Source organism: Sceloporus occidentalis, unplaced genomic scaffold, assembly GCF_023333645.1.
Source record: "Sceloporus occidentalis isolate IW3139 unplaced genomic scaffold, rSceOcc1.0.p SCAF_5, whole genome shotgun sequence".
Taxonomy (NCBI): Eukaryota; Metazoa; Chordata; class Lepidosauria; order Squamata; family Phrynosomatidae; genus Sceloporus; species Sceloporus occidentalis.
This window is the reverse complement of record NW_028316985.1, coordinates 188017387-188038730: the sequence shown is the minus strand read 5'-3', so window position 1 is coordinate 188038730 and position 21344 is coordinate 188017387. Positions and strand designations below refer to the sequence as shown.

At 48.7% G+C, this 21344-nt stretch overlaps 1 protein-coding gene across 5 annotated transcripts in view; it reads left to right on the top strand.

The window, feature by feature from the left end:
- LOC149313327 (sideroflexin-5) overlaps positions 1–21344 on the top strand; it is a 112742-nt gene that overhangs the window by 26707 nt on the left and 64691 nt on the right. For 4 of the 5 annotated variants that reach the window (XR_016281376.1, XM_089526463.1, XM_089526459.1 and 1 more), the window contains 3 exons: positions 7653–7679; positions 9419–9473; positions 10950–10975. Coding sequence is in view for 4 of the 5 variants with exons in the window: in XM_089526463.1 (XP_089382589.1) it covers positions 7653–7679; positions 9419–9473; positions 10950–10975 (108 nt within the window). In the remaining variant the exon portion in view is untranslated. The remainder of the gene's footprint in view (positions 1–7652; positions 7680–9418; positions 9474–10949; positions 10976–21344) is intronic. The other variant, XM_089526461.1, reaches the window with a different exon arrangement.

Here is a 21344-nt window from a genome sequence, read left to right as displayed (position 1 = left end):
GATGGATGGACTCTTATGGGGGTCACAGTGGGTTTTATGGGGTTGCAGGAATTAAGCAGAGCCGGGGAGGACAGAGGGGGGTCTTGGAGATGTCTCTTCCATAGGGTCCCCATGGGTTGAGACTGATGTCAGGGTACTTAACAACAACAAACATCTGTCTGTCTGTCTGTCTGTCTGTCTGTCTGTCTTTGAATTTCCATTCGCAGGGATGTTTTGCAGGCCTCCCAGGGCACCCACTGTGGCCCCCAAGCCCCTGACAGTTGCCCTTGCCCAGATGAGGCAAATCGTAATCTATTCTAGCATCAGGGCTGTGCTTTAGTTCCTGTTTTTAGCCATTATATTTTCCATTTATTTGATAGTTGACATGCAGCGGTATTTAATGTTTTTGCTGCAATTGACAGCTTGCCAGATGTCGCATTTGACAGCTGTTCAAGTCAGAGCCATCAGAAGATGCCAAGAAGTTTAAAGCATTTCAGGTTTGAGTCCTGAAAGAAAGGTTTTGGGTTCTAAACTCAAAAAATGAATTTGAGGTTTTGGGTGCTCTTGACTCTCTGCGGGAGAGTGATTTGGCTCTGATGGGTTCTCACTATATTATTATATTATTGTATATTATATTATATTATATTATATTATAGTATTCCCTCCTCCAGTGTCGAAATTGTAAGCTCTTAGAGACAGGGATCTAACACCTCCCTGTTGTTCTCTAACAGAGTATGCAGAAATGCTGTGATTTATAAGTAATGATGGTGATGAGCCGAATAAAACTTTGGGGAAGGTGGGCCACTCAGTGCGGGTGACGAATCTGTCGCTGTCACTTCCATGACTAGTCATTGCTTACCAGAACAGATGATGAGAGGTGTGAAAAGAGAGCGTTGGTGCCACGGAGTGCGTGCAGAGCGCTCCAGGGAAGCAGACTGGGTTCTTCTGCAGATCATTAACTGCAGCTGCTCCGTTTGCTCCTGTCTCTGTGGTTCGAGGACGGGTTGCCGCCTCTGCCTTCGATGACAAATTATTAATCTGCCCCTGCACCTCTGAGTCCAGGCCCAGGGCTGAGCATGGATTATCCTCAGATAGCACTGAAGCAACAACAACAACAATGTGGGACACAAAGAGTGATCTGATCCAGCACAGCTTTTCTGATGATGCCCATCACTGGGCTCTTGGCACAGTCCAAGATGTGACTTAGAATTATAGATTCATAGAGTGGGGAGAGACCCCAAGAAGGGCCCTGATCCTGTCCAGCCCCCTTCTGCCATGCAGGAACTCTCCATCAAAGCATCCCCATTGACAGATGGCCTTCCAGCCTCTGTTTAAAGTCCTCCAAAGAAGGAGACTACACCATTCTCCAAAGGACTGTCTTCCACTATCAAAGATCTGTTGTCATCAGGAAGTTCCTCCTAATGTTTTCCTGAAGCTTGCATCCATTGCATCCAATGGAGCAAGCTTGTTTTCTGCTACTCCAGACAACAGGACTTTCCAGTCCTGTTCACTGGAGCAGCAGAAAACAAGCTTGCTCCCTCCTCAATATGACATCCCTTCAAGTATTTAAACAGGGCTCTCCTATCCCCTCTTAACCTTCTCTTCTCCAGGCTAAACATCCCCAGCTCCCTAAAACGTTCCTCATAGGACATGGTTTCCAGACCCTTCACCATTTTGGTGGCTCTCCTTTGGACACATGGCTCCAGTTTGTCCACCTCCTTTTTGAATTGTGGTGCCCAGAGCTGGACACAGTGTTATTCCAGGTGAAGCCTGAATTTCCAGACCACTTTCAAGGGGAGGTCCCCAACCAGCGCATGGCAGAAATCCGAAGGGGACCAGTTTGAACATTGCTGTGACATATTAATGGCTCTTCTCTGGACTCTTTGTCTGCACTCTCAGTTGGCTGCCTCCCTCGCCATAACATCCTGGCACCAATGTATCACCCCTTCCATCACCTTTATGTTTTTTAAAAATTATGGTTCACCCCGGAGGCCTTGGGAGAGCTAAATGGAAAATCTTCACCCATTTAACAGGAGCGCTCGCCCGCGTGAGACAGGTTGGTCTCGAGTGCAAGAGAGGCCCGCAAGGCGGCTGTGCCGTGGGTCCGGTCTGCTACTATCGAGGTGCACCCCCCCTTTCCCTTGCAATCTCCCTCTGCGCGGTCCGGTGTTGGCTGAGAGGAAAGGCTTTGCACCCCTCTTGTCCTCCCAAATGCAGCCTTTGCAGCTGCCTGGAAACTGTTTCATTTTGTCCCTTGCCAAAGTGTAAAAGAGAGTGGACATCCTAATGGGCATGTATTTATTACTGGGCTCTCCCTTCAATCAGGTTAGCAGCGGGAAGGGATGCTCCCGCTGGCGCAGGCACAGCAGAGGCGGCAGAGGCATCTTCCCGAGGCCGAAAAGCATCCCTTCAGGAGGAATAATGGCTTCTCCTTCTCCTGACACTGTTGATGAAGAGCGAAGAGGCCTATTTGCACTAAACTGCACTTTTCCTTTCTCCCTGCCTCTCGCCTAAGTGCTGCAAAGCCCCACCGCCGGACAACGAACCCTGCTCCAGGCCTGGCCCGGAAATCCCTTTGCAAAGGGATCTTGCGGCACCTTTGAGGCTAACTGTGCACCTTCCTCATCTGCAAAAGCTTATACTACACTATCTTTTGTAGAGTTCAAGATATGGCTGTGTTAATCTGTAAGGTCATTATGTAGAGAGATCTTGTAGTACCTTTGAGAGTAACTAAAGCATGAGCTTGCGTAGATTTCAGTCTGCTTCTTCAGATGCATTTGGCAGCATAAGCTTTCCTAGACTTAAGTCTACTTCCTCAGCTCCAATTGTGTCTGACCAAAGAGACTTTAATCTACGAAAGCTCATGCTGCCAACTTCTTCCTTTAGTTAGTCTCAAAGGCGCTACAAGAGCTCTTTACCATCTTTGGTACTTACTCTCAAAGGTGCAAAAAGGTCCCAAGGAGACGACACTTTTGTGCAGTTTCTACTTCGTGTTTGGGGAAGTTGTTCTTGTAATGGGGGGCAGCTTGCATGGAAATTCTGTGTTTTGGACCAAACCCTGAACAAAAACATGTGTATTTCTGTGCAGAGTGATTTCCCTCCATTTTGGGATATGCGAATACCAGGCGAAAACTGCAGAGGAATAACAATGTTCTCCTTCAATGGAGAGATGACTGGAGAAATGATTCCTTCTCACATGTATGGACAAAGCATGCCCCATTTACAGTAGTCCACAATTGCAGTGCTCCGATTCCATTTTAACTGTGTAAATGTAAATGGGGTTTGTAGTCTGGTAATGCACTAGAGCTCTCCATCTGAGAATGATAAATGCCCGTCCCTACAATGCAAGTCCCAGGGTTTCAAGGGATGGAACCGGAGCAGGAGAAGTGCAGTCATAGCACTGTAATTCTGCTACTTGAATAGGGCCATGTTCCACAGTGTCCAGCTTTTGTACGGACGAACTACAGCTTGGTCAGCTTTCCATTTTGCGGCCAAAGTCTTGGGAGCCATTTTGATCCCATAGAATAAGAGCCAACAAGTTCTTGGTGCCAGCTCTTTTCTTTCTTTCTTTCTTTCTTTCTTTCTTTCTTTCTTTCTTTCTTTCTATTAATAATCTTTATTATTTTCAATAGCTCTTTTCCATAATCAAGTTGAGGAAAACAAGAATATTGCCAAGATTTCAGGGACATTTCCTCTCTAGATCAAGGCAGGAAGAGGACAGATGTGTCTGGCAAGAGCTGGCTTCATGGCCGACCACAAGCCTATTTTTGCATATACTCTTTGAAAATTCAGTGGCCAGGAATGTTAAAAAAGGTGGAATATGGTCATCTGCAACCTTTTCATGCGAGTTTTAACTTTGTTATAGTAATATTTTATTAATTTTATAATCTTGTTTGTGGTTTTAGACTGTGTGCCGTTGGCAGGCTTCTGTTGCTCTTTTGGATTGTTGTTCTCTCTCCTTTGTAAAGCGCTATGTAAAGCCTATGGTGCTATATAAATAAACGTAATAATAATAATAGATGCGCTGACCTTGGAAGTCAAGACATGGCTGTAAATTAAAGTCTCTGGGTCTTAATTTACTTTGAAAGGTCCATGCGCGTGTTTTTAAAGGGCCGTAGCCTTTTCAGCCATCCTCTCGCTTCGCATGTTTTTATCCGGTTCAAAATATTTTATTGTTTTAATCTGGAAATTGTTTAAATTGCTTGTCCTTTTATCTTCACGCCAGTCTGAAATCCCGAGATAAAGGGCAGGCTATTAATATTTCCATGAATAAGTAAATAAATGGGGAAGGCCCCGGGGCCCAACGGTCGGAGGGCAGGCTCTCATTACGGGGCTTGCAAACCCATTGCCATGCAAATACTGCGCAGGCTAATTTGTTGGACATGCTTCTCTATTGATATCTGTGCAAACCTAATTCCCTGCCTCTTGTTGGGGGGTCTCCAGGCTTTGTGAAGTTTACGCCCAGCGACAATTCGGAGGTGTCAAAATAGCTCTGCGTTCGTTGTGCTTGCGTTTCTCCAACCCCCTGAGATGTCAAAATAGCTCTCTCTTTCGTTGCGCTTGTGTTTCTCCAAGCCCTACCAGCTCATTCTTCCCTTGTCCTTGTTCAGAATCAGGTTGCGAGGCTTCGGCGGGTTTCTCGTTCACATGGAAATTTGTGCGCATTGTTTGTACATTTTAATCTAATATGCACATCTATTTACACCTTTTGTCTCATGTGTACATTTCCTCCCCCCATTGACTAAAGCGTGTTTGTTGTGCATATCTTTTCTCATTTGCGTTTGTGCGTTTTAAGATGTTCACTTTGTTTGTGGGAAGCAGACATTTCTAAACATGAGGAAATGAAAGTACCGTATATACTTGACTATACGTCGACCTCATATATAAGTCGAGGGGAAGTTCTGGGGTCAGAATTATGGATTTTGACATGACCCATGGATAAGTCGAGGGCAGAAGTGAGGGGGCTGTAATGAAGGATGTGAAAGGCGAAGCAAAGGGAAATAAGTCACCACCACCATTTCCTTCTCCTTTTGTGTTGTGTCTTTTTAGAATGTAAGCCTGAGGACAGGGAACCATGTAATTAATAATAATAATAATAATAATAATAATAATAATAATAATTGTAAGCCGCTCTGAGAGCCTTTAGGGCCGAAGGACAGGGTAGAAATACCCTAAATAAATAAATACGTCCAAAGAACTTACAAAATCCCATCAGGCATAACTATTTGTGCCCATACTAAAGGTGGGATGGATGAGAGAGTAGAAGGGGGTCAGTGCTTCTGGGGCAGATTAAACTCTTGCCTTTCATGTCATGTGATATATACACACACACACACACACATGTATATGAGTTAAAATACTGTACTTACATTGACCCATCATGGATAAGGCGACTCAAGTTTTTTAGGTCAATTTTTCAACATACATTCCTAGACTTACACATGCATATATACAGTGTCTATTGTTTTGGGTTTGCTTCGTTCTCTGAAACATCTGTAAGCCTCGCAGATGTCCAGAGCCTTCTGCTGATGTCTCTTTCTTCTGGCAATTGGTCTTAGGAGATGTGAGAGGGTAAATTTCAAAAAGCAAATCCTGATTTTGCCATTTTGCATAAGGGACAACATTGTATTTAATGGGGCTTGAGCATCCACGGATTTTGTTATAATAATCCACGGATGGGGATCTTGGAACCAGCCTCCAGCAGATAACAAGAGCCCACGGTATTTTTGCTTCTTCCTTTCGTTCAGACCAAGATCCTTCCTTTGCCCTGCCTTAATCTGGGACAATTATGGGAGAAGCCCCCACCTCCTTGGGGGGCTGTTTGGAGCTCCGGCCGGCTTTTGTGACCCCGGTTTGGAGCCAAAATCTTCTTCTTTCCAGCTTCCAAAGAGGATGTTGGGAGGACGAATGAGTTAACGTTGGTGGGGAAGTGTTATGGAGTGCCATGAATGTTTATGATCTTGTCACTTGCCTCTGCTCTCTCTCTCTCTGTTTCCAGCAGAATAGTCTTGGTTTTCCTCTGCTGTGATAAGGATGAAAGCCTAGCATTGCTTTTGCAGGAAGGGAGGGGCAGAAACTGTGTATACAAATATATTTTGTTCTTACTTTGCACATTCACAAGCTCTCAGTTCTCATGGCATTATCCCTGTGACACATATAAAAGTTATCAAAACTTATTAAGTCGTTTCAACAATGTCTTCCTCAAATGCAGATATACAAAATTAGCTTCCATGTTTTTCCTGACATGAAGAGTCTTTGCTCCAAACTAGATATCACACCTTGCCATTTTTGCCCTTTATATTCTATAAACTGTAAAGACTTCTTCAACTCGGGTTCAGTTATAAACATTTAGCCATTGGATTTGCTTTGTTTCTGCCATCTCTTTTTGCAAAACCTTTGCATACTTCCTCTATGTTTTCTACAAGCGGTTAATCTCTCCATGCATTTCTTTGCTGATTTTCTTCTTGGAAGCAATTGGCAATCTATTTTAGCATCTTTGTTCTCATAGCCGGGAAGTCTTTGAAAACTGCAGTTTTGGAAAACTATTCGCAGGACACGACTTATTTTGTGCAAAATTCGCACACGGTGGTTTTGTGCAGAAAACAGCATTTTCTTTGCAGGAAACCACATTTTGTGCCGAGGAAAGAATTTTTTTTGCCCAGAACATGTCATTTTTCTGAAGATATCAGCCACAGCAAATAAACCCAGAACTGCCGAAATTCTCACCAGTCCAGGATACTTTTCTCGACTCTCAAGAAACGACATTTTCCCGCTACCATTCTTTCCATTTGTTTGTATTTGTATGCTTTACAAAATATGTGTTGTGTTGTATCTCCACCTTTTTATAATCCGCCTTGCATCCCAGCCAGGGAGAAAGGTGCAATGTAAATAAAATGATGGATGGATGGATGGTGCTGACATGCTTTGGCTTGACACAGAGGCAGGTTTAGGCTCCGCGGGGAACTGGATCAGTGATGTATTAAATTGTGGACCAGTAAGACCGACCTAAATCCAGCCTAAGTACTCTAATGGTGCCTGATCCCACCTTGGGAGCTAGGAAGGGCCAGACCTGCTTAGTATTTGGATAGGAGACGGTCAATGGATCCCAGGTGCTGTTGGCTGTATTTCAGAGGAATCGTAGAGTCGGAAGAGATCACAAAGGACACCCGGTCCAATCCCATTCTGCCATGCAGGAACTCTCAATTAAAGCATCCCCGACAGATGGCCATCCAGCCCCCGTTTAAAGACCTCCAAGGAAGGAAGGAACTGGCAAAAGCACCTCTAAGGGTTCCTTGTCTAAGAAAATTGCCTGTGAAATTCATGGGGTCACCATACATCAAAAGGAGATTTGAAGGCACACACACAAACCCACAGATTAGTACTTGGAGGGGAGAGTGCCAGCAAATACTAGCAGTTGTAGGCTCTGTTTCAGAGCAAGAAGGAACTGGCAAAACCAACTCTGAGGATTCCTATTGTCTAAGAAAACAGAATTTTATGGGGTTGCCATAGGTCCACAGGCAGCTTGAAGACACACACAGTCACACAGACACAATTGCTTTGTGTTGGCTTTTGAAATCTCCATGCTGATGTTTGCAATGTTTTGCATGAAGCTTCTATCTCACCTGGCTGACTTCTTTAACCAGAAACAATAATGATATCTCTTGTATTTCCAGCTTTGGAGAGCGCAAAAAATAAAACAGGTAACCCATTTTGAGCTTTCCCTTTCTGCTGCTGTTAATGGTTTGCTTTTTTGCCACAGGAATTGCATGCAAGCACAACTGCTGTTATTGTTTGACAGCCTTGGCTGACGCATGCACGCTGTGGCGCTTCCCTTCCGTCCTTTCATGCGCTGCAAGGGTTGGCCTGAGCTTGACTGTCTCACTGACCAGTCCAGGGGCCAAAGCAAAGTGGTTGCATGGGCCTCGTAGCAAGGCCATGCCACTCGGGCCGGAGTGTTGCTGTTGGCGGAAAAGTGACCCAAGAACTGGGGGAAATGAACCAAGAATCCCTAACTGCACAAAGCACTCTTTGCATTGGCGGTGGGCAGGCTGAATAAGTGCCTTCTCATTGAATTTAAAGCAAGGAAATGTTGCAGACTTTCCCTCCCAGTCTGGCAAGCCTGAGCCTCCCAGTAGTGGCTCCTGCTTCTTGAAGGTCCCATACAGTGCTATATTCGAAGCTGATAGGTTGAGAAAGGAGGAGGAGGAGGAGGAAGGAGTAGAGAGTGTGGCCCTAATGGTCAGACCTCCGGCTGGGCTGTTTCGCCCCTTCCTCATCCTAGAGGGTCAAGAAGACGCAGCGATTGCTTGGTGGCAAAGACAGGAGCTCAGGAGCCTTCTTGGTTAATCATAATGCCAAATATTCCAGGGTTGACCCCTGGCATCACTAATATTTGTGGCAGGAGCCATAGAGAGCCCAACCAGAGTCCAAACTTTTTCTGCAAGAATAGCCAAAGTGTTTGCATAGTCCGCTTGCATCTAAGTGGAGGCGGTTATTGCAGAAAAAGAGAGCCAACGTGGTATAATCATTTCAGCGATAGTCTAGGATTCTGGGGCCAGGGTTCTAATCTCCACTCAGTCCTGGAAATCCATTGAGTGACCCCATTGCACTCCATTTCTGCCTCAGAGGAAGCCAATGGCAAAACTCACCTGAACAAAACCCTAGGATAAAGTTACCTTAGGATTTCCATAAGTCAGAAATGACTTGAAGGAACACAACGCCAACGATGGCAGCAAAGCTGTGACCTTTTGTGGGAGGGGGCTTTGGTCATTCCAGAAGATGGAAGAGAATGCCAGCCTTTGCACTGACCACAAACACAGCCATGCACAAATGTAAGGTGGACTTGGGCTTGTGTTTGCCACAGACTGGAAGCCATCCTGTACGTTAAAACTTTTTATCTCCCTTGGGATCTATGTTTTTGTTGGAAGGTTTTTGCATTCTCTTTATCCCCTCCTTAGATAGATAGGGATTTCCTGCATGCAAACTCTTCTCTCTCTCCCTCACTGCAAGTGACCATGTCCCCATTGTGGGATGCTTTAAATGTGCTTTAATCTGTCTTTAATGCCAAAATTAGCTCTGGTGTGATAAACTCCACTGGCACATTTCTGCTACTCTTGCTGTTTTAAAGCTAGATCCTAACAGGCTTAGCTTTGACATGTTTGATATTTAAATATTTTTGGTTTTTTAGCAGAGGTTCAAGCCTTGGGAAACTTAAAATTACCCTACAGTTTTAAGGTTTGAGCATCTACCCCGAAGGAGGGCATCCGCTGTGGGCCTATGACCGTAGGAGTGGGCTACCAAGGGCTGCTTTGCACACGGCAAAAGTTCCAGCCCTTTTTGGCTGAGAACATTAATTTGCTCATCTAGTGAAAATCTGTTTTAGGATGGGCTTTTCCTGTTTCCCTCCTGTATCTTTTAACTGCGTCTGATTCTTTTGTAGGCCATCATCCATCCAGACACGAATGAGACGATTTTCATGCCTTTCAGAATGTCAGGTAAGAATGTCAGTTAAGAGGTGATATGAGAGCCCTGTTTAAGTATTTGAAGGGATGTCATATTGAGGAGGGAGCAAGCTTGTTTTCTGCTGCTCCAGAGAATAGGACATAATGGAACAATGGATACAAGCGCCAGGAAAAGAGATTCTACCAAACATTAGGAGGAACGTCCTGAGAGTAAGAGCTGTTTGACACTGGAACAAACTCTTTCCTCGGAGATTGTGGTGGAGTCTCCTTTGGAGGCCTTTAAGCAGAGGCTGGATGGCCATCTATCTGTCAATGGGGATGCTTTGATGGAGAGTTCCTCCATGGCAGAAGACAAGGCCCTTGGGGTCTCTTCCAACTGTAGGATTCTATGATTCTAGGTTTGGCCCCGACTCCTGAATTGTGCATATAATGCTGATATGCAGAGCCTTAATTCTCCTAACCAAGCCAGCCTTTGGTTCTGGCCATGCTGCCCCAAGGCATAGGTACAGCTTCCAGTCTTTCCTCAATGCCTTTGCCAGCTTTACGTGTTCCAGAATTGTTCTGTGCAAGATCTTCTTGTCTTTTTAAATGGGCAGAGGGAAGTGGTACACACAAAGACCCACTGTGGATCTGAAAGGGGTCTGGGGGCTAGTTCGTGTTGCTGGTTTTGACAAGAGCTTGACATTTGTATGCTTTTAAGCCACCTCTGTGGGATGGGGCTTGGAGGTCCTGTTTTACAATGGCTCCGTTCTTTCTTGGCGGGGCTGTTGGGGCACGTGTAACCTGGGATCACCGTGCAGAAAAGAGGTCTTGAAACAGAGGCTTGATAGCCATCTGTCAGGGATGCTTTGAGAGTTCCTGCATGACAGAATGGGGTTGGACTGGATGGCCCTTGGGGTTTCTTCCAACTCTACAATTCTATGAAGTCTCATTCATAGACTTGCCATAAGTTGAAGCAACTCAATGGCAGATAACAACAACAACAACCAGCCTGCGCCCATCCGTGGCAATTTTTATAATGCAGGTGGGTCAGGGATCCAGCACACATAAGGTAAAATCCAAGGATCCCGACCACATCCTTAGGTACGTAGATCGAAAGTAATATATTGTTCCTGGACAAGCAAGAGCCACTGGAACCTACTCAGCTGCAATGTCTGGGGAATTTTGTCTGCCAAGAGGTGTGCAAATGGTTCCCTGAGATCTGTCAAGTGGTTCCTATTATGGTCCTCTTGTGGACCAAAGCATTGCCTGCCATTGCATTGCCTCCAGCCTACCTGAGTCCTTGGGGGAAAGGGAAGCGGTCAGAGAGTTAGGACTTTAGCCAAATGAAGCCCCTTTCCACAGGGAAGCAAAGACCATTTGTGGGAAATATGTAGTGGATCCTGTTGAGACTTTCTTCCCCTCAGTAGCTGAGTTGTAGTATTCTTAGATGCAGTACACTAGGAGTAAGACTGCTATGGGCCAGGAGAGCTCTGTCTGCATTGACATGTGTCTTTCTTCTCCTCCTAGGTTACATTCCTTTTGGAACCCCTATTGTAAGTATTTTAACATCTTATCCCAACTTTGCAGGCCTTGAACAGAAAAGGAGTTTGTAACATTTACTCAAAAATCCAAAATCCACAAAGATGACATAAAGGTCCTCAGAGTAAAGATGTACAAAGCAAACCTGGGGTTTTTGAGGGACTCTCTTTCTTTTTTCCTCTTAACATTGCGCTCATGCATTTGTTCTGAGCGAAGGAGGGAGATCTAGAGATGGGCCTTTGGTGCACACTTCTGACAATTAATGTGGAGGACGGACCTCACGGACTCTCCATGGGTCAGTTTTGGAGCTCCGAGGAAATGTTTGGACTTGACCGTGGAGGGGCTGTGAGGTGTCCAGTGTTGAAAAGAGATGCTGGAGGAGAAAGGAGGGAGTGAAAGGCAGTGGTGTGGGAACAGGGGCCACTTTGATGGGCATAGTCCAGTGACCTCCAGACATTCAGGTTGGGTGGTCACTATCATATGTTACCCTCCCTGCTTGCTTCTTCCTATCCGTCTTCTCACCTGAATATTACAGTGAGAGCCATTGCAATGGACACTGAATGCTGGGGCTTAAATCCATGCAGTAGCCAGTGGTGGTCAGTTCATCAGAATTGCTGACCCTCTGGGTCCACAAGGGTACGGTCATCCTTACTATCTGCCAGGTAAAGACGTTCCTATGCAGACAGGCCTATTAAGCGGAGAAGGACCGGGTTTTTAATGCTGGGCTCCCTAAATTTTAATGGTTTGTATTTTAATATATTATATTGTAATTTATAACTGTTTTAACCCTTAAAATTGAATGGTTTTTTTAATTTTTATATTTATTTATTTTAATGTTTTGTATTCCTTTTAAATTGTATTGTTTTATACTTGTTCGCTGCCTTGAGTCCCTATATTGGGAGAAGGGCGGGATATAAGAAAATACTACTACTAATAATAATAATACGGTGGGGACATTTTAGGCCCACTCCAACTCTGGGAGGTTGCTTCCCTTTGCCTCCATTTTTGGACTAGAGCAGGCCATGCGCGGTCCAGCAGTGCTGATGACCAAGGAATATACTTCTGGCGTCCAACAAAGTGCCTGGGCTTCAGTTCCAATCTAGGTATTTGAGAATTATTCTGACCCAGAAAGCATGAAGACAATGAACTTGAGGCTCAGTGTCCATCTTGTGTGGCCTTCGGTCATTTCCCCAGAGGTTACTCAAGAGCAATTGGCCTGGTGGATTGGGTCAGATCTGTCCATCTGCCACTTTTCATGGACTCTAAAACGCACAGCTTCACTTCTGAAAACTCAAAAGCCTGGCTTTTCTATTTATTTAAAAGATTTCTCTATTGGCCTTTATTATAGAATCTCAGGGCAGTTTACAGTCTGAACAATGCAAAATGCTTCCCGTTTAAAACCATTTAGAGCAATTTGAAACATGTTTAAAGCAACTTTAAAAGCTGCCACGCTGTGAAACCACGTCCCTGCGCACGGAACGGCATTGCGTCTTCCTTCTCCCTTCCATTCCTCGACTCCCCGCAAGCGCTTCTGCGTCGTCCCTTCTGGGCCGCATTGCTTGAGACATATGGACTTCCCAGTAATTATATCTTGAGTGAGGCAATGGCATGGTTCCCAGCATAAAGAGGGGGAAAGGTGTCCTTATTTATGTTTAACATTTGGGTGGTAATCTGTAATTAACTTTGCAAAAAGTTAAACACAAATTTGAGTTAGCGATCAGGTTGACACCCAAAATCGGCCGGCATCCAGACCTGTCAGAGGAGCTGAGAGCTGTCAGCGGAGCTCAGTTGCGCGAGCTGCAAAATGATAAACGGGAGCCTCTTGTCACAAACGACGGAGATATGGGGAGACGGGGGGAGAACGCGGTTCTTCAAATGCTACATTTTAATTTTAACATTTATGCCAATTGATCTGTGAAGTGTAGTGGCATAATTGGCAGGCTGCGCTTGGAGTCTGAGCAAAGTGGGGGAGGAATGGGGAGGCGAGAGAGGAGGGGACACAGCCAGGGACCCCATCTCTTCCCCCACAAATGGGCCTTGATCTCCCGGCTTAAGCCAGGTCTAAACTGGGGCCAGCCCCAGATCCCAGGCTTAACCCACAAGTAGGAGGTCTCAGCTCAGGCTGCCTGGGGAGGTGGGCCAGGCCCATGTCCTTTGGGGCCAGTGGGTTTCATCATCAACATCATCATCCCATGATAATAACTGACGTTGTCATCATCGTCATCATTATACCATGATAATCATCATCATAATCATCCCATGATAATCATTGTCATCATCATCATCCCATGATAATTATTGTCATCATCATCATCATCATACCATGATAATCATTGTCGTCGTCATCATCATCAGTATCATACAATGATAATCATCGTCATCATACCATGATCATGATCATCATGATCATCAACAGCTTCCCCTCTTCCTCCTCCATCATCATCTTTCTTCTCCTCCTCTTCCTCTTCCATCATATAATCATCATCATCTTCCTCCTCATCTTTCTCCATCATCACCTTCTTCATCCCTCTTTCTCTCTCTTCCTCCTCCTTCTCCTCCATTCCTTTGTATCTCATCTGTTCTCCGAAGCTGGGACTCCAGGCGGCTGACAATTTTTAAAAAATGACAATCAAAGGCACTTACAAAGACACACACACACACACACACACACACACACACTCATTGCTACATGCAGTTGAAACAACTAATGCCATTAAAGCCTATTAAAATACATCTTAACGGAGGACATACAGCTCCCTTCCCTGGCAGCAGGTGGGGTGCGGGAATCGCTAGATAAAAACAAACCAGGGGGAAGAAACCCAAATCTCCAGAAACGGCTGCACAAGACAGAAGATAAAAGCCAGCAACAAAAGCCTCATCTTCAGAAACCCTTGCAACCAGTTTTTAAAAGCTGACGTAGAGCCGGAAAATGTTCACTTTCCAGTGGAAATTCATCCAGTCCAACCCTATTTTGCCATGGAAGAAGACATTATCCAATTCCTCCCTGGGACCGATGGCCATCCAGCCTCTGTTTAAAGACCTCCAAAGAAGGAGACTCGCCACAATTGAAGGCATCATCTTCCCCTGTCCAAGAGCTCTGACCATCAGGAAGTTCCTCCTAATACTTTAGGTAGAATCTCTTTTCCTGGAGCTTGCATCCATTGCTCCATTATGCCCTGTTCTCTACAGCATCAGAAAACAAGCTTGCTCCCTCCTCAATGTGAAATCCCTTTAAATATTTAAACAGGGCTATTATCATATCACTTCTTAACCGTCTCTTCTCCAGGCTAAACATACCCAGATCCTTAAGTCGATCCTCATAGGGCTTTGTGGTTTCCAGATGTAGAAGTTCCTCCTAATGTTTAGGTGGAATGTCTTTTCCTGTTGTTTGTATCCATTGCTCCATTGTGTCCTATTCTCTGGAGCAGCAGAAAACAAGCTTGCTCCCTCCTCAAAGTGACATCCCTTCAAATAGTTAAACAGGGCTCTCATATCAGCCCTTAGCCGTCTCCTCTCCAGGCTCAACATCCCCAGCACCCTCAGTCTCTCCTCATAGATGACTTTATGGTCTCCAGACCCTTCACCATTTTGGTTGCCCTCTTCTGGACACGCTCAACTGTCTCCCATTGAGGCAGCAACGTCTTCCACTGTCAAACTGCTTTTACTCTCTGGAAGTTCTTCCTGATGTTGAGCTGCAAGAACATGTTTGCCTCTCCTACACAGGAGTTAACTTTTCATTGTGCAGCCATTTCTGGAGATTTGGAAACCCCCCCCCCCCACATTTGTTTCTATCTTGTGATTCCAGCTCCCCACCTGCTGCCAGCAATGGGGAAGGGAGCTGTATGTTCCCTGGCAGACTCCTGCCCATATGGAGAGCATGCATAAAATGCGCCTCTTTGCCGGCACACACAGCTTCCATGCCTCCTCCTCTCCCTGCAAGCCCACCTTTCCATGGTTTGCAATGGAGACCCCTCTTCCACTTGGAAAGCCCCTCTTTTTGCTTCCCCCCCCCCCCTTTGGCTCCCTGGCTCCTGTTTCCATTGGTCCCTCAAAGAGGCTTAAGATTGGCAGGTGTCTCCATATTTTGTTTTATCCATTTGTTTGTGGTGCTGTCATCATCACTGTTGTCATCTTTGGATTCCCCAGAATTTAATCAAAGGCAGTACAGCTAAAACACAGAGGACTGAGAATGAAACAGACTCCCTTGAAGGATGGTGGCCTCCCCTTTCCCCCGCCTTCGTCACAGAGAGGTTGGGTGGCCATCTCTAGCCATGGCTCCTTGCATGGGAAGGAGGTGAATAGATGGCCCTTGAGGACCCTCCCAACGCTAGGAATCTGAACTATAATTCAAATTCCAAGAAAAGAGATTCCCCCTAAACTTTAGGCAGAGCCCTTTTCAAGAGTGCCTCCGAAAGTGGCCAATTTGCCTTCTTTGGGGGTCTTTAAGCAGATGGTTTTTTGTGGGTTTTTCGGGCTATGTGGCCCTGTTCAGAACAAGGCCACATAGCCCAAAACCCCCACAAAGAACCATGCATGCCGGCCATGAAAGCCTTCGACTTCACATCTTTAAGCAGAGTTTGTAAGTGAGAGTCTTTGGACCATGGAGGTCTTGGAATTGATATGGGAACAGGACCTAGGTTACACTTTGGATGATGGGAAATGGCAGAAAATTTGGCCATCATGCCCAATAAAATTGATATCAGCCCACAATAGAGAAGGTATGCTCAAAATGCTTCATCGGTGGTATCTTACTCCAGTAAAATTGGAATGTATATCAAATAATAACACTCCAAATGGTGGTTTGGTAGGGTCCTAACTTCATTTATGGTGGGATTGTCCAGTGATACAAGGATTTTGGCAGGATATATAGGCAGAAATTAATCAGATGGTGGGATGCCATCTCACCCTCCATCCAGGACTGGCATTACTAAATTTATTTATAGGTGTGAATAAGGAAATAATGCGTAAAGATTTGCTTTCCTTTCTATTATTAGCAGCCAGAGAGGTTATTGCCAGCAACTGGAGGAACCCTATAGCACCCAGTTTAGTCTAAAAAGCTTTGGGATTTAGCCCTATCAGAAATACTAACATGGCAAGTAAGACATGCAAAAGAACAGAAAGATAATAATATCTTTGAGATAACATGGCCCTTGTGGTCTCTTCCAACTCTGTGATTCTCTGGTTCCCATAGAATCAAATTAATAAGGAAAGAAGTCATAGTCTATCGACCTATGTTTGGAAAGGATTAATCCAATAGAACAAATAATTGCAAGGATTTACTTTGTATTTCAAGATCAAGATAACATAACTTCTTCTTCGTGGTCTCTGCGAATCATACAAATGGGTTTCACTGCGCCTGCGCAGTGCTGCTCGGAACCTACTGGAATCACTAGGCAAAGTTTACTTTGCAACATATAGAAACTTTTTGGCGGGAACTCCGCCCACCCGTTATAAGGCCCCTGCCTTCCCGCTCTTTTCCCCAGTTCCTTTTTTCTGCCGCGCTAGCTGCTTGAAGGAACTTCGCTCGCTTCACTAGCTCTTTGGAATCACTTAGACCTCGGACCGTTTTTGACCACTCTTTGTCTCCCGCCCCTGGTAACTTCGGACTCGGACTGTTGACCTCGCTTTGTATTCTCCTCTGGCTTGTCGACTTCGGAAATGCCTGCACCTTTCAAGAAGTGCGACGTTTGCGGGGGCAAGGTGCCTGTCCAGGATCCGCACTCCTCTTGCCTGTTGTGCCTCGGCAAGGACCATGATGCCAAGGCTTGCCCGCTTTGCAAGTCCCTCTCGGCGCAAGCCCGGAAAAATCGTGAGTCCCGGCTCACTTCGGCCATCGCCCTGGGCAAGGTACAGGAGGGAGGTCCCCGCTCGTCATCCCTTCCGCCTTCTGCGCCGCCCGCTTCATCCTCCAGGGCCAGCGTGTCCAGTGTGACGTCTGTCAGGGCCAGCGTGTCCAGCGTGGTGTCTGTCCTGGCCGGGACAGTGGCTCCCACCACCTCCGATGTGGCCCGTGGCTCCAAACCGCCCAGTGCCACCGACGAACCCTCCAAGCGCCCCCATAAGTCATCGGGGACTGAGGGTCTCGAGCCGAAACCGAAATCCGGGAGGAAACCGGATGGCTCGCACGCGAGGGAACGGACTGAGGCGGAGGTCCGGCTCGCTTCGCCTTCATCCTCCAAGGCGTCCAAGGCATCCCGACACGCCTCCAAGCCGAGGGAGCCGGCTTCGTCCTCGGGACCGACGGCTGATAAGGCTAGGTCTCCAAAGCCCTCCTCGTCGGGTCCTGCCGTCCCCTTGGACCTTCCTGAGAACCCCTTCTTCCCACCAGAAGAGACCCCGAGATCGGGAAAGAAGAGGCACCACAAGGAAGCTGATCGGGACCCTGTGCCCAAGAAGTCCAAGCGGCCTAAGGAACATGCTGGGTCGGACTTGCCCCCCGAGCCTAGAGACAAGAAGCGCTCCTCCTCGAAGAAGGCCCGCGCCCCTGCAGTTCTTCCCAGTCCGGAATCTGCTCCTGAGATACAACCGGTCCCGGTGCTGGACACGCCAGCTCAACCCACCATGGACTTCGTCCACGAGGTGGAAGGCGCCGCTCTCTCCTCCCCTCCTGGGGAACTGCCCCCGCTGTTCCCCCACTCCGAGGATGAGGAAGGTGGAGACGAGGTCCGTACTGATGAAGCCCCGGACCTGTTCTTCGACTCCGAGACGGGCCGGTACTTTATGTCCGTCCCGAGGGATGTGGCCTTCAAGGAGTTTACAAGGCTCAACCCTCGTCCTGCTGATCCACGGGAGGGCACGTCTGCCCGGTCGATCCCGAGTGTCTCGGTTATGGAGAAGCCTCCATCGTCACCCCGTCGGCGCTCTCAGTCCTCGGCAGGCCCCATCCCGATTCGGCCAAGATCCCAGGTCAGGGTTCCAGACATTCCTCTCACCTCTGACACGGATTCTGAGGACGAGCTTCTGCCTCCATCCGACGTTCCCTCGGACGAGGACGATCTCTCGGCGTCTGCTTCCCCGCAGAGGATGCACCACCCAGAACCGTCTTCACCGTCGGATGACGTGCGCTCCTTCAGTGAGCACGTCGTGAAGATGGCCAGGGCTCTCGACATCGAGCTCTCCTTCCCGGAAGATGATGCCCGCGACCCGGTGGAGCGTCGAGTGCACGGACGGGTGCCCACACCACCTTGCATTTCCTTGCTTCCATCCTTGGAGACCATAGTCCGGAGGTCCTGGGACTCCCCGGCCTCCCTGTCCGGCTCCTCCCGCAAGGTTGAATCCCTCTACAGGGTCACCCCGGCAAGCTGCACCTGGTTGGCCGATCACCCCAAGCCGAACTCGGCAATTGTGGAAGGAGCCCAGCACAGCTTCGTCCCGAAGCCGGCGACCTCCCCTGTAGACTGGGAGGCTAAGAAGGTGGATGGCCTGGCCAAGAAGGCCTACTCTGCAGCGGCCCTTGCGGTGAAGGCCATCAACTATAACGCCTGCATGGGGGCCTATATACAGACTCTTATGGAGCGGATCTCCCCCCTCATACCGGACATTCCGGACGACGTCCAGAGACAGCTGGTCGAGGTCAGGGACGAGGCCCACTCCATTGGGAGTTGGCTCATCACTGCCTCCAGGAACATGGCTGACTGTGCGGGGAGGGCCATGTCGGCTTCGATGGCACTCCGACGACACGCCTGGTTAAGGGCCTCGGACCTTAACCCTAGCGTCAAGGCGGCCATCGAGGACATGCCGCTCGACGGGACCAGGCTCTTCCATGCTGAAACCGACGACCGCCTGAACAGGAAGTTCAGGATGAAGGCGGCGGCGAAGAAGCATGGGATGTCCTCCGCATCCGTCTCGCCATTTCGGAAGCGGCAGCGCCCGTGGCAGCAACAAGGTCAGTCCCAGGGGACCTTCCCTCAGGATCGGCAGTCTCAACAACAGGGCTCTCAGAGACGTCGCTACCCCTCGCAGTCTTCCTCCTCCTCTGGCCGTCGCAACTTCCCGCCTCGGTACCGAAAGTCGCGCCGGCAGGACACCGACCAGGGGAAGAAGAGAACCTGAAGGGACGCAGCGCGCTTCGTCTCCCCTCCTCACCTCTTCTTTTTGGACATTTTGAGGCCCTTTGTTAACACCTGGGCCTCGATAACATCGGACTCGTGGGTTCTCAACATCGTCCGTAGGGGATATGCCCTCGAGTTCCAAGAGCTCCCTCCAACCGGAGCCTTCATGTCCACCCTCCCCTTGGACACCCTTCTCGACGAAGTGCGCACCTTGCTTGAAAAGGGGGCAATCTCCCCTTTACCGCCCGACCAATGCTCCAGGGCCTTTTTCTCCAGGTACTTCACGGTACCGAAGGCGGATGGGGGCATCAGGCCCATCCTGGACTTGAGACAATTGAATTTGTTCCTTGAGTACCGTCGCTTCTGAATGGTAACCTTGGCTTCCATTCTGCCTTTGCTTCACCAGGGCCTGTGGTTCGCCACCGTCGACCTGAAAGACGCCTACTTCCACATTGGGATCCGGGAGTCCCACCGAAGATTCCTCGCCTTCGCCGTCGGCTTCACCTCGTACCACTACAACGTGCTCCCTTTCGGTTTGGCCACGGCACCGAGAGTTTTCACGAAGTGCATGGCACCGGTGGTGGCATACCTTCATCAGAAAGGCTTCATGGTCTTCCCATATCTGGACAACTGGCTGTTTGCCGCCGAATCCCGACACGAACTGCAGGAGGCAGTCTCTTTTGCCTTGCACCTCTTGGACTCCCTTGGTCTGGTCATCAACCGGGAAAAGTCTCACCTCACACCGACCAGGCAGGTCAAGTTCATCGGGGCCATCCTCGACTCCGAAAGATGCTCCGCCTTTCTCCCTTCAGACCGTTTCCAAGCCTTGACGGCGTCGCTCAGACCTTGCTTCTCCCACAGAAGGGTGAGGGCCAGAGATGTCCAAGTCGCCCTGGGCCACATGGCATCAACGACGTTTGTCACACCTTGGTCAAGACTTCCCCTTCGACCGCTTCAGTCCTGGTTCCTCTCGGTCTTCTCCCCGATGGAGGACCCCCGTCCAAGTGGCTCACGGTACCGAGACCGGTAGCCGCTTCCCTAAGATGGTGGTTGGACTGCCGCAACGTGTGCACCGGGATGCCTTTCCATCAGCCTCAGCTCCAACTGACTCTGACAACAGATGCTTCCCTGGAGGGATGGGGCGCCCACCTGCTCGACCTGGTTGTCAGGGACAAGTGGTCTGCCCAGGACAAGCTTCTCCACATCAACGCTCTGGAGATGCTGGCAGTGGAAAAGGCACTGAGGTCATTCGAATCCGCTGTCGCAGGAAAGGTGGTCCTCCTGAGGATGGACAACACCACTGTGATGTACTACATCAACAAGCAAGGAGGCACCAGATCCAGGACCCTGCTAGACCTCACTCTTCGCATCTGGGACTGGTGCATCCAACGGCAGGTCCTCCTCCAGGCGATTCATCTCCCCGGAGAGGACAACGAGTTGGCGGATCGCCTCAGCAGATCTCCGGCGGTGTGCCACGAGTGGAGGCTCCATCCTGAGACGGTCAGCGACCTCTTCGACCGGTGGGGAACTCCCCGGGTCGACCTCTTCGCGACCGGATGGAACAGCCACTGTCCCCAGTTCTGCTCCAGGAGATGAATGGACGGATCCCTCGGAGACGCCTTCGCCTTCCTTTGGACGGGAGAGCTCCTCTACGCCTTCCCTCTGTTCCCTCTCATCATCAGGGTGGTGTCCAAGATGACAACGGACCGTTCGCACGCGATCCTGATCACCCCGTGGTGGCCGAGACAGCCCTGGTTCGCATCCCTTCTCCACCGCTCCAGGAGATGCTTTCTCCGCCTCGACCCCCGCCCAGACCTGCTGTCGATCCAGGACGGACGGATTCTCCACCCGGACATCGGGAGCCTACCGCTGGTGGCCTGGAGGATACAGCCCTAGCTGCCCTGCCGGAGGCGGTGAGGGCGGTGATCCTGGCTGCGAGGAAACCTTCCACCCAGCGGTCCTACGCCCTGAAATGGAAGAGGTTTAGCCTCTTCCTTGATCGGAAGGGCTTGTCTCCTGCTCAGGTGTCCACTCCAGTGGTGCTGGAGTTTCTGATGGCACTTTTGGATGAGGGGCTGTGCCTCGCATCCATCAAGTGCTATTTGTCTGCTATTTGTGCCAAGTACCAATTCGGGGGGAGGGCTTCCTTTTTTAGGGATCCCTTGGTGAAGGGGTTCCTTAAGGGATGTGCCAATTTGCATCCTCCTGTGTCGGTACCGGCGCCGGCTTGGAGCTTGGAGGCGGTACTGTCCGCACTCCAATCCAAGCCCTTTGAACTGATGGCCACGGCGGACTTGAGGCTACTGACTTGGAAAACCGCCTTTCTTGTGGC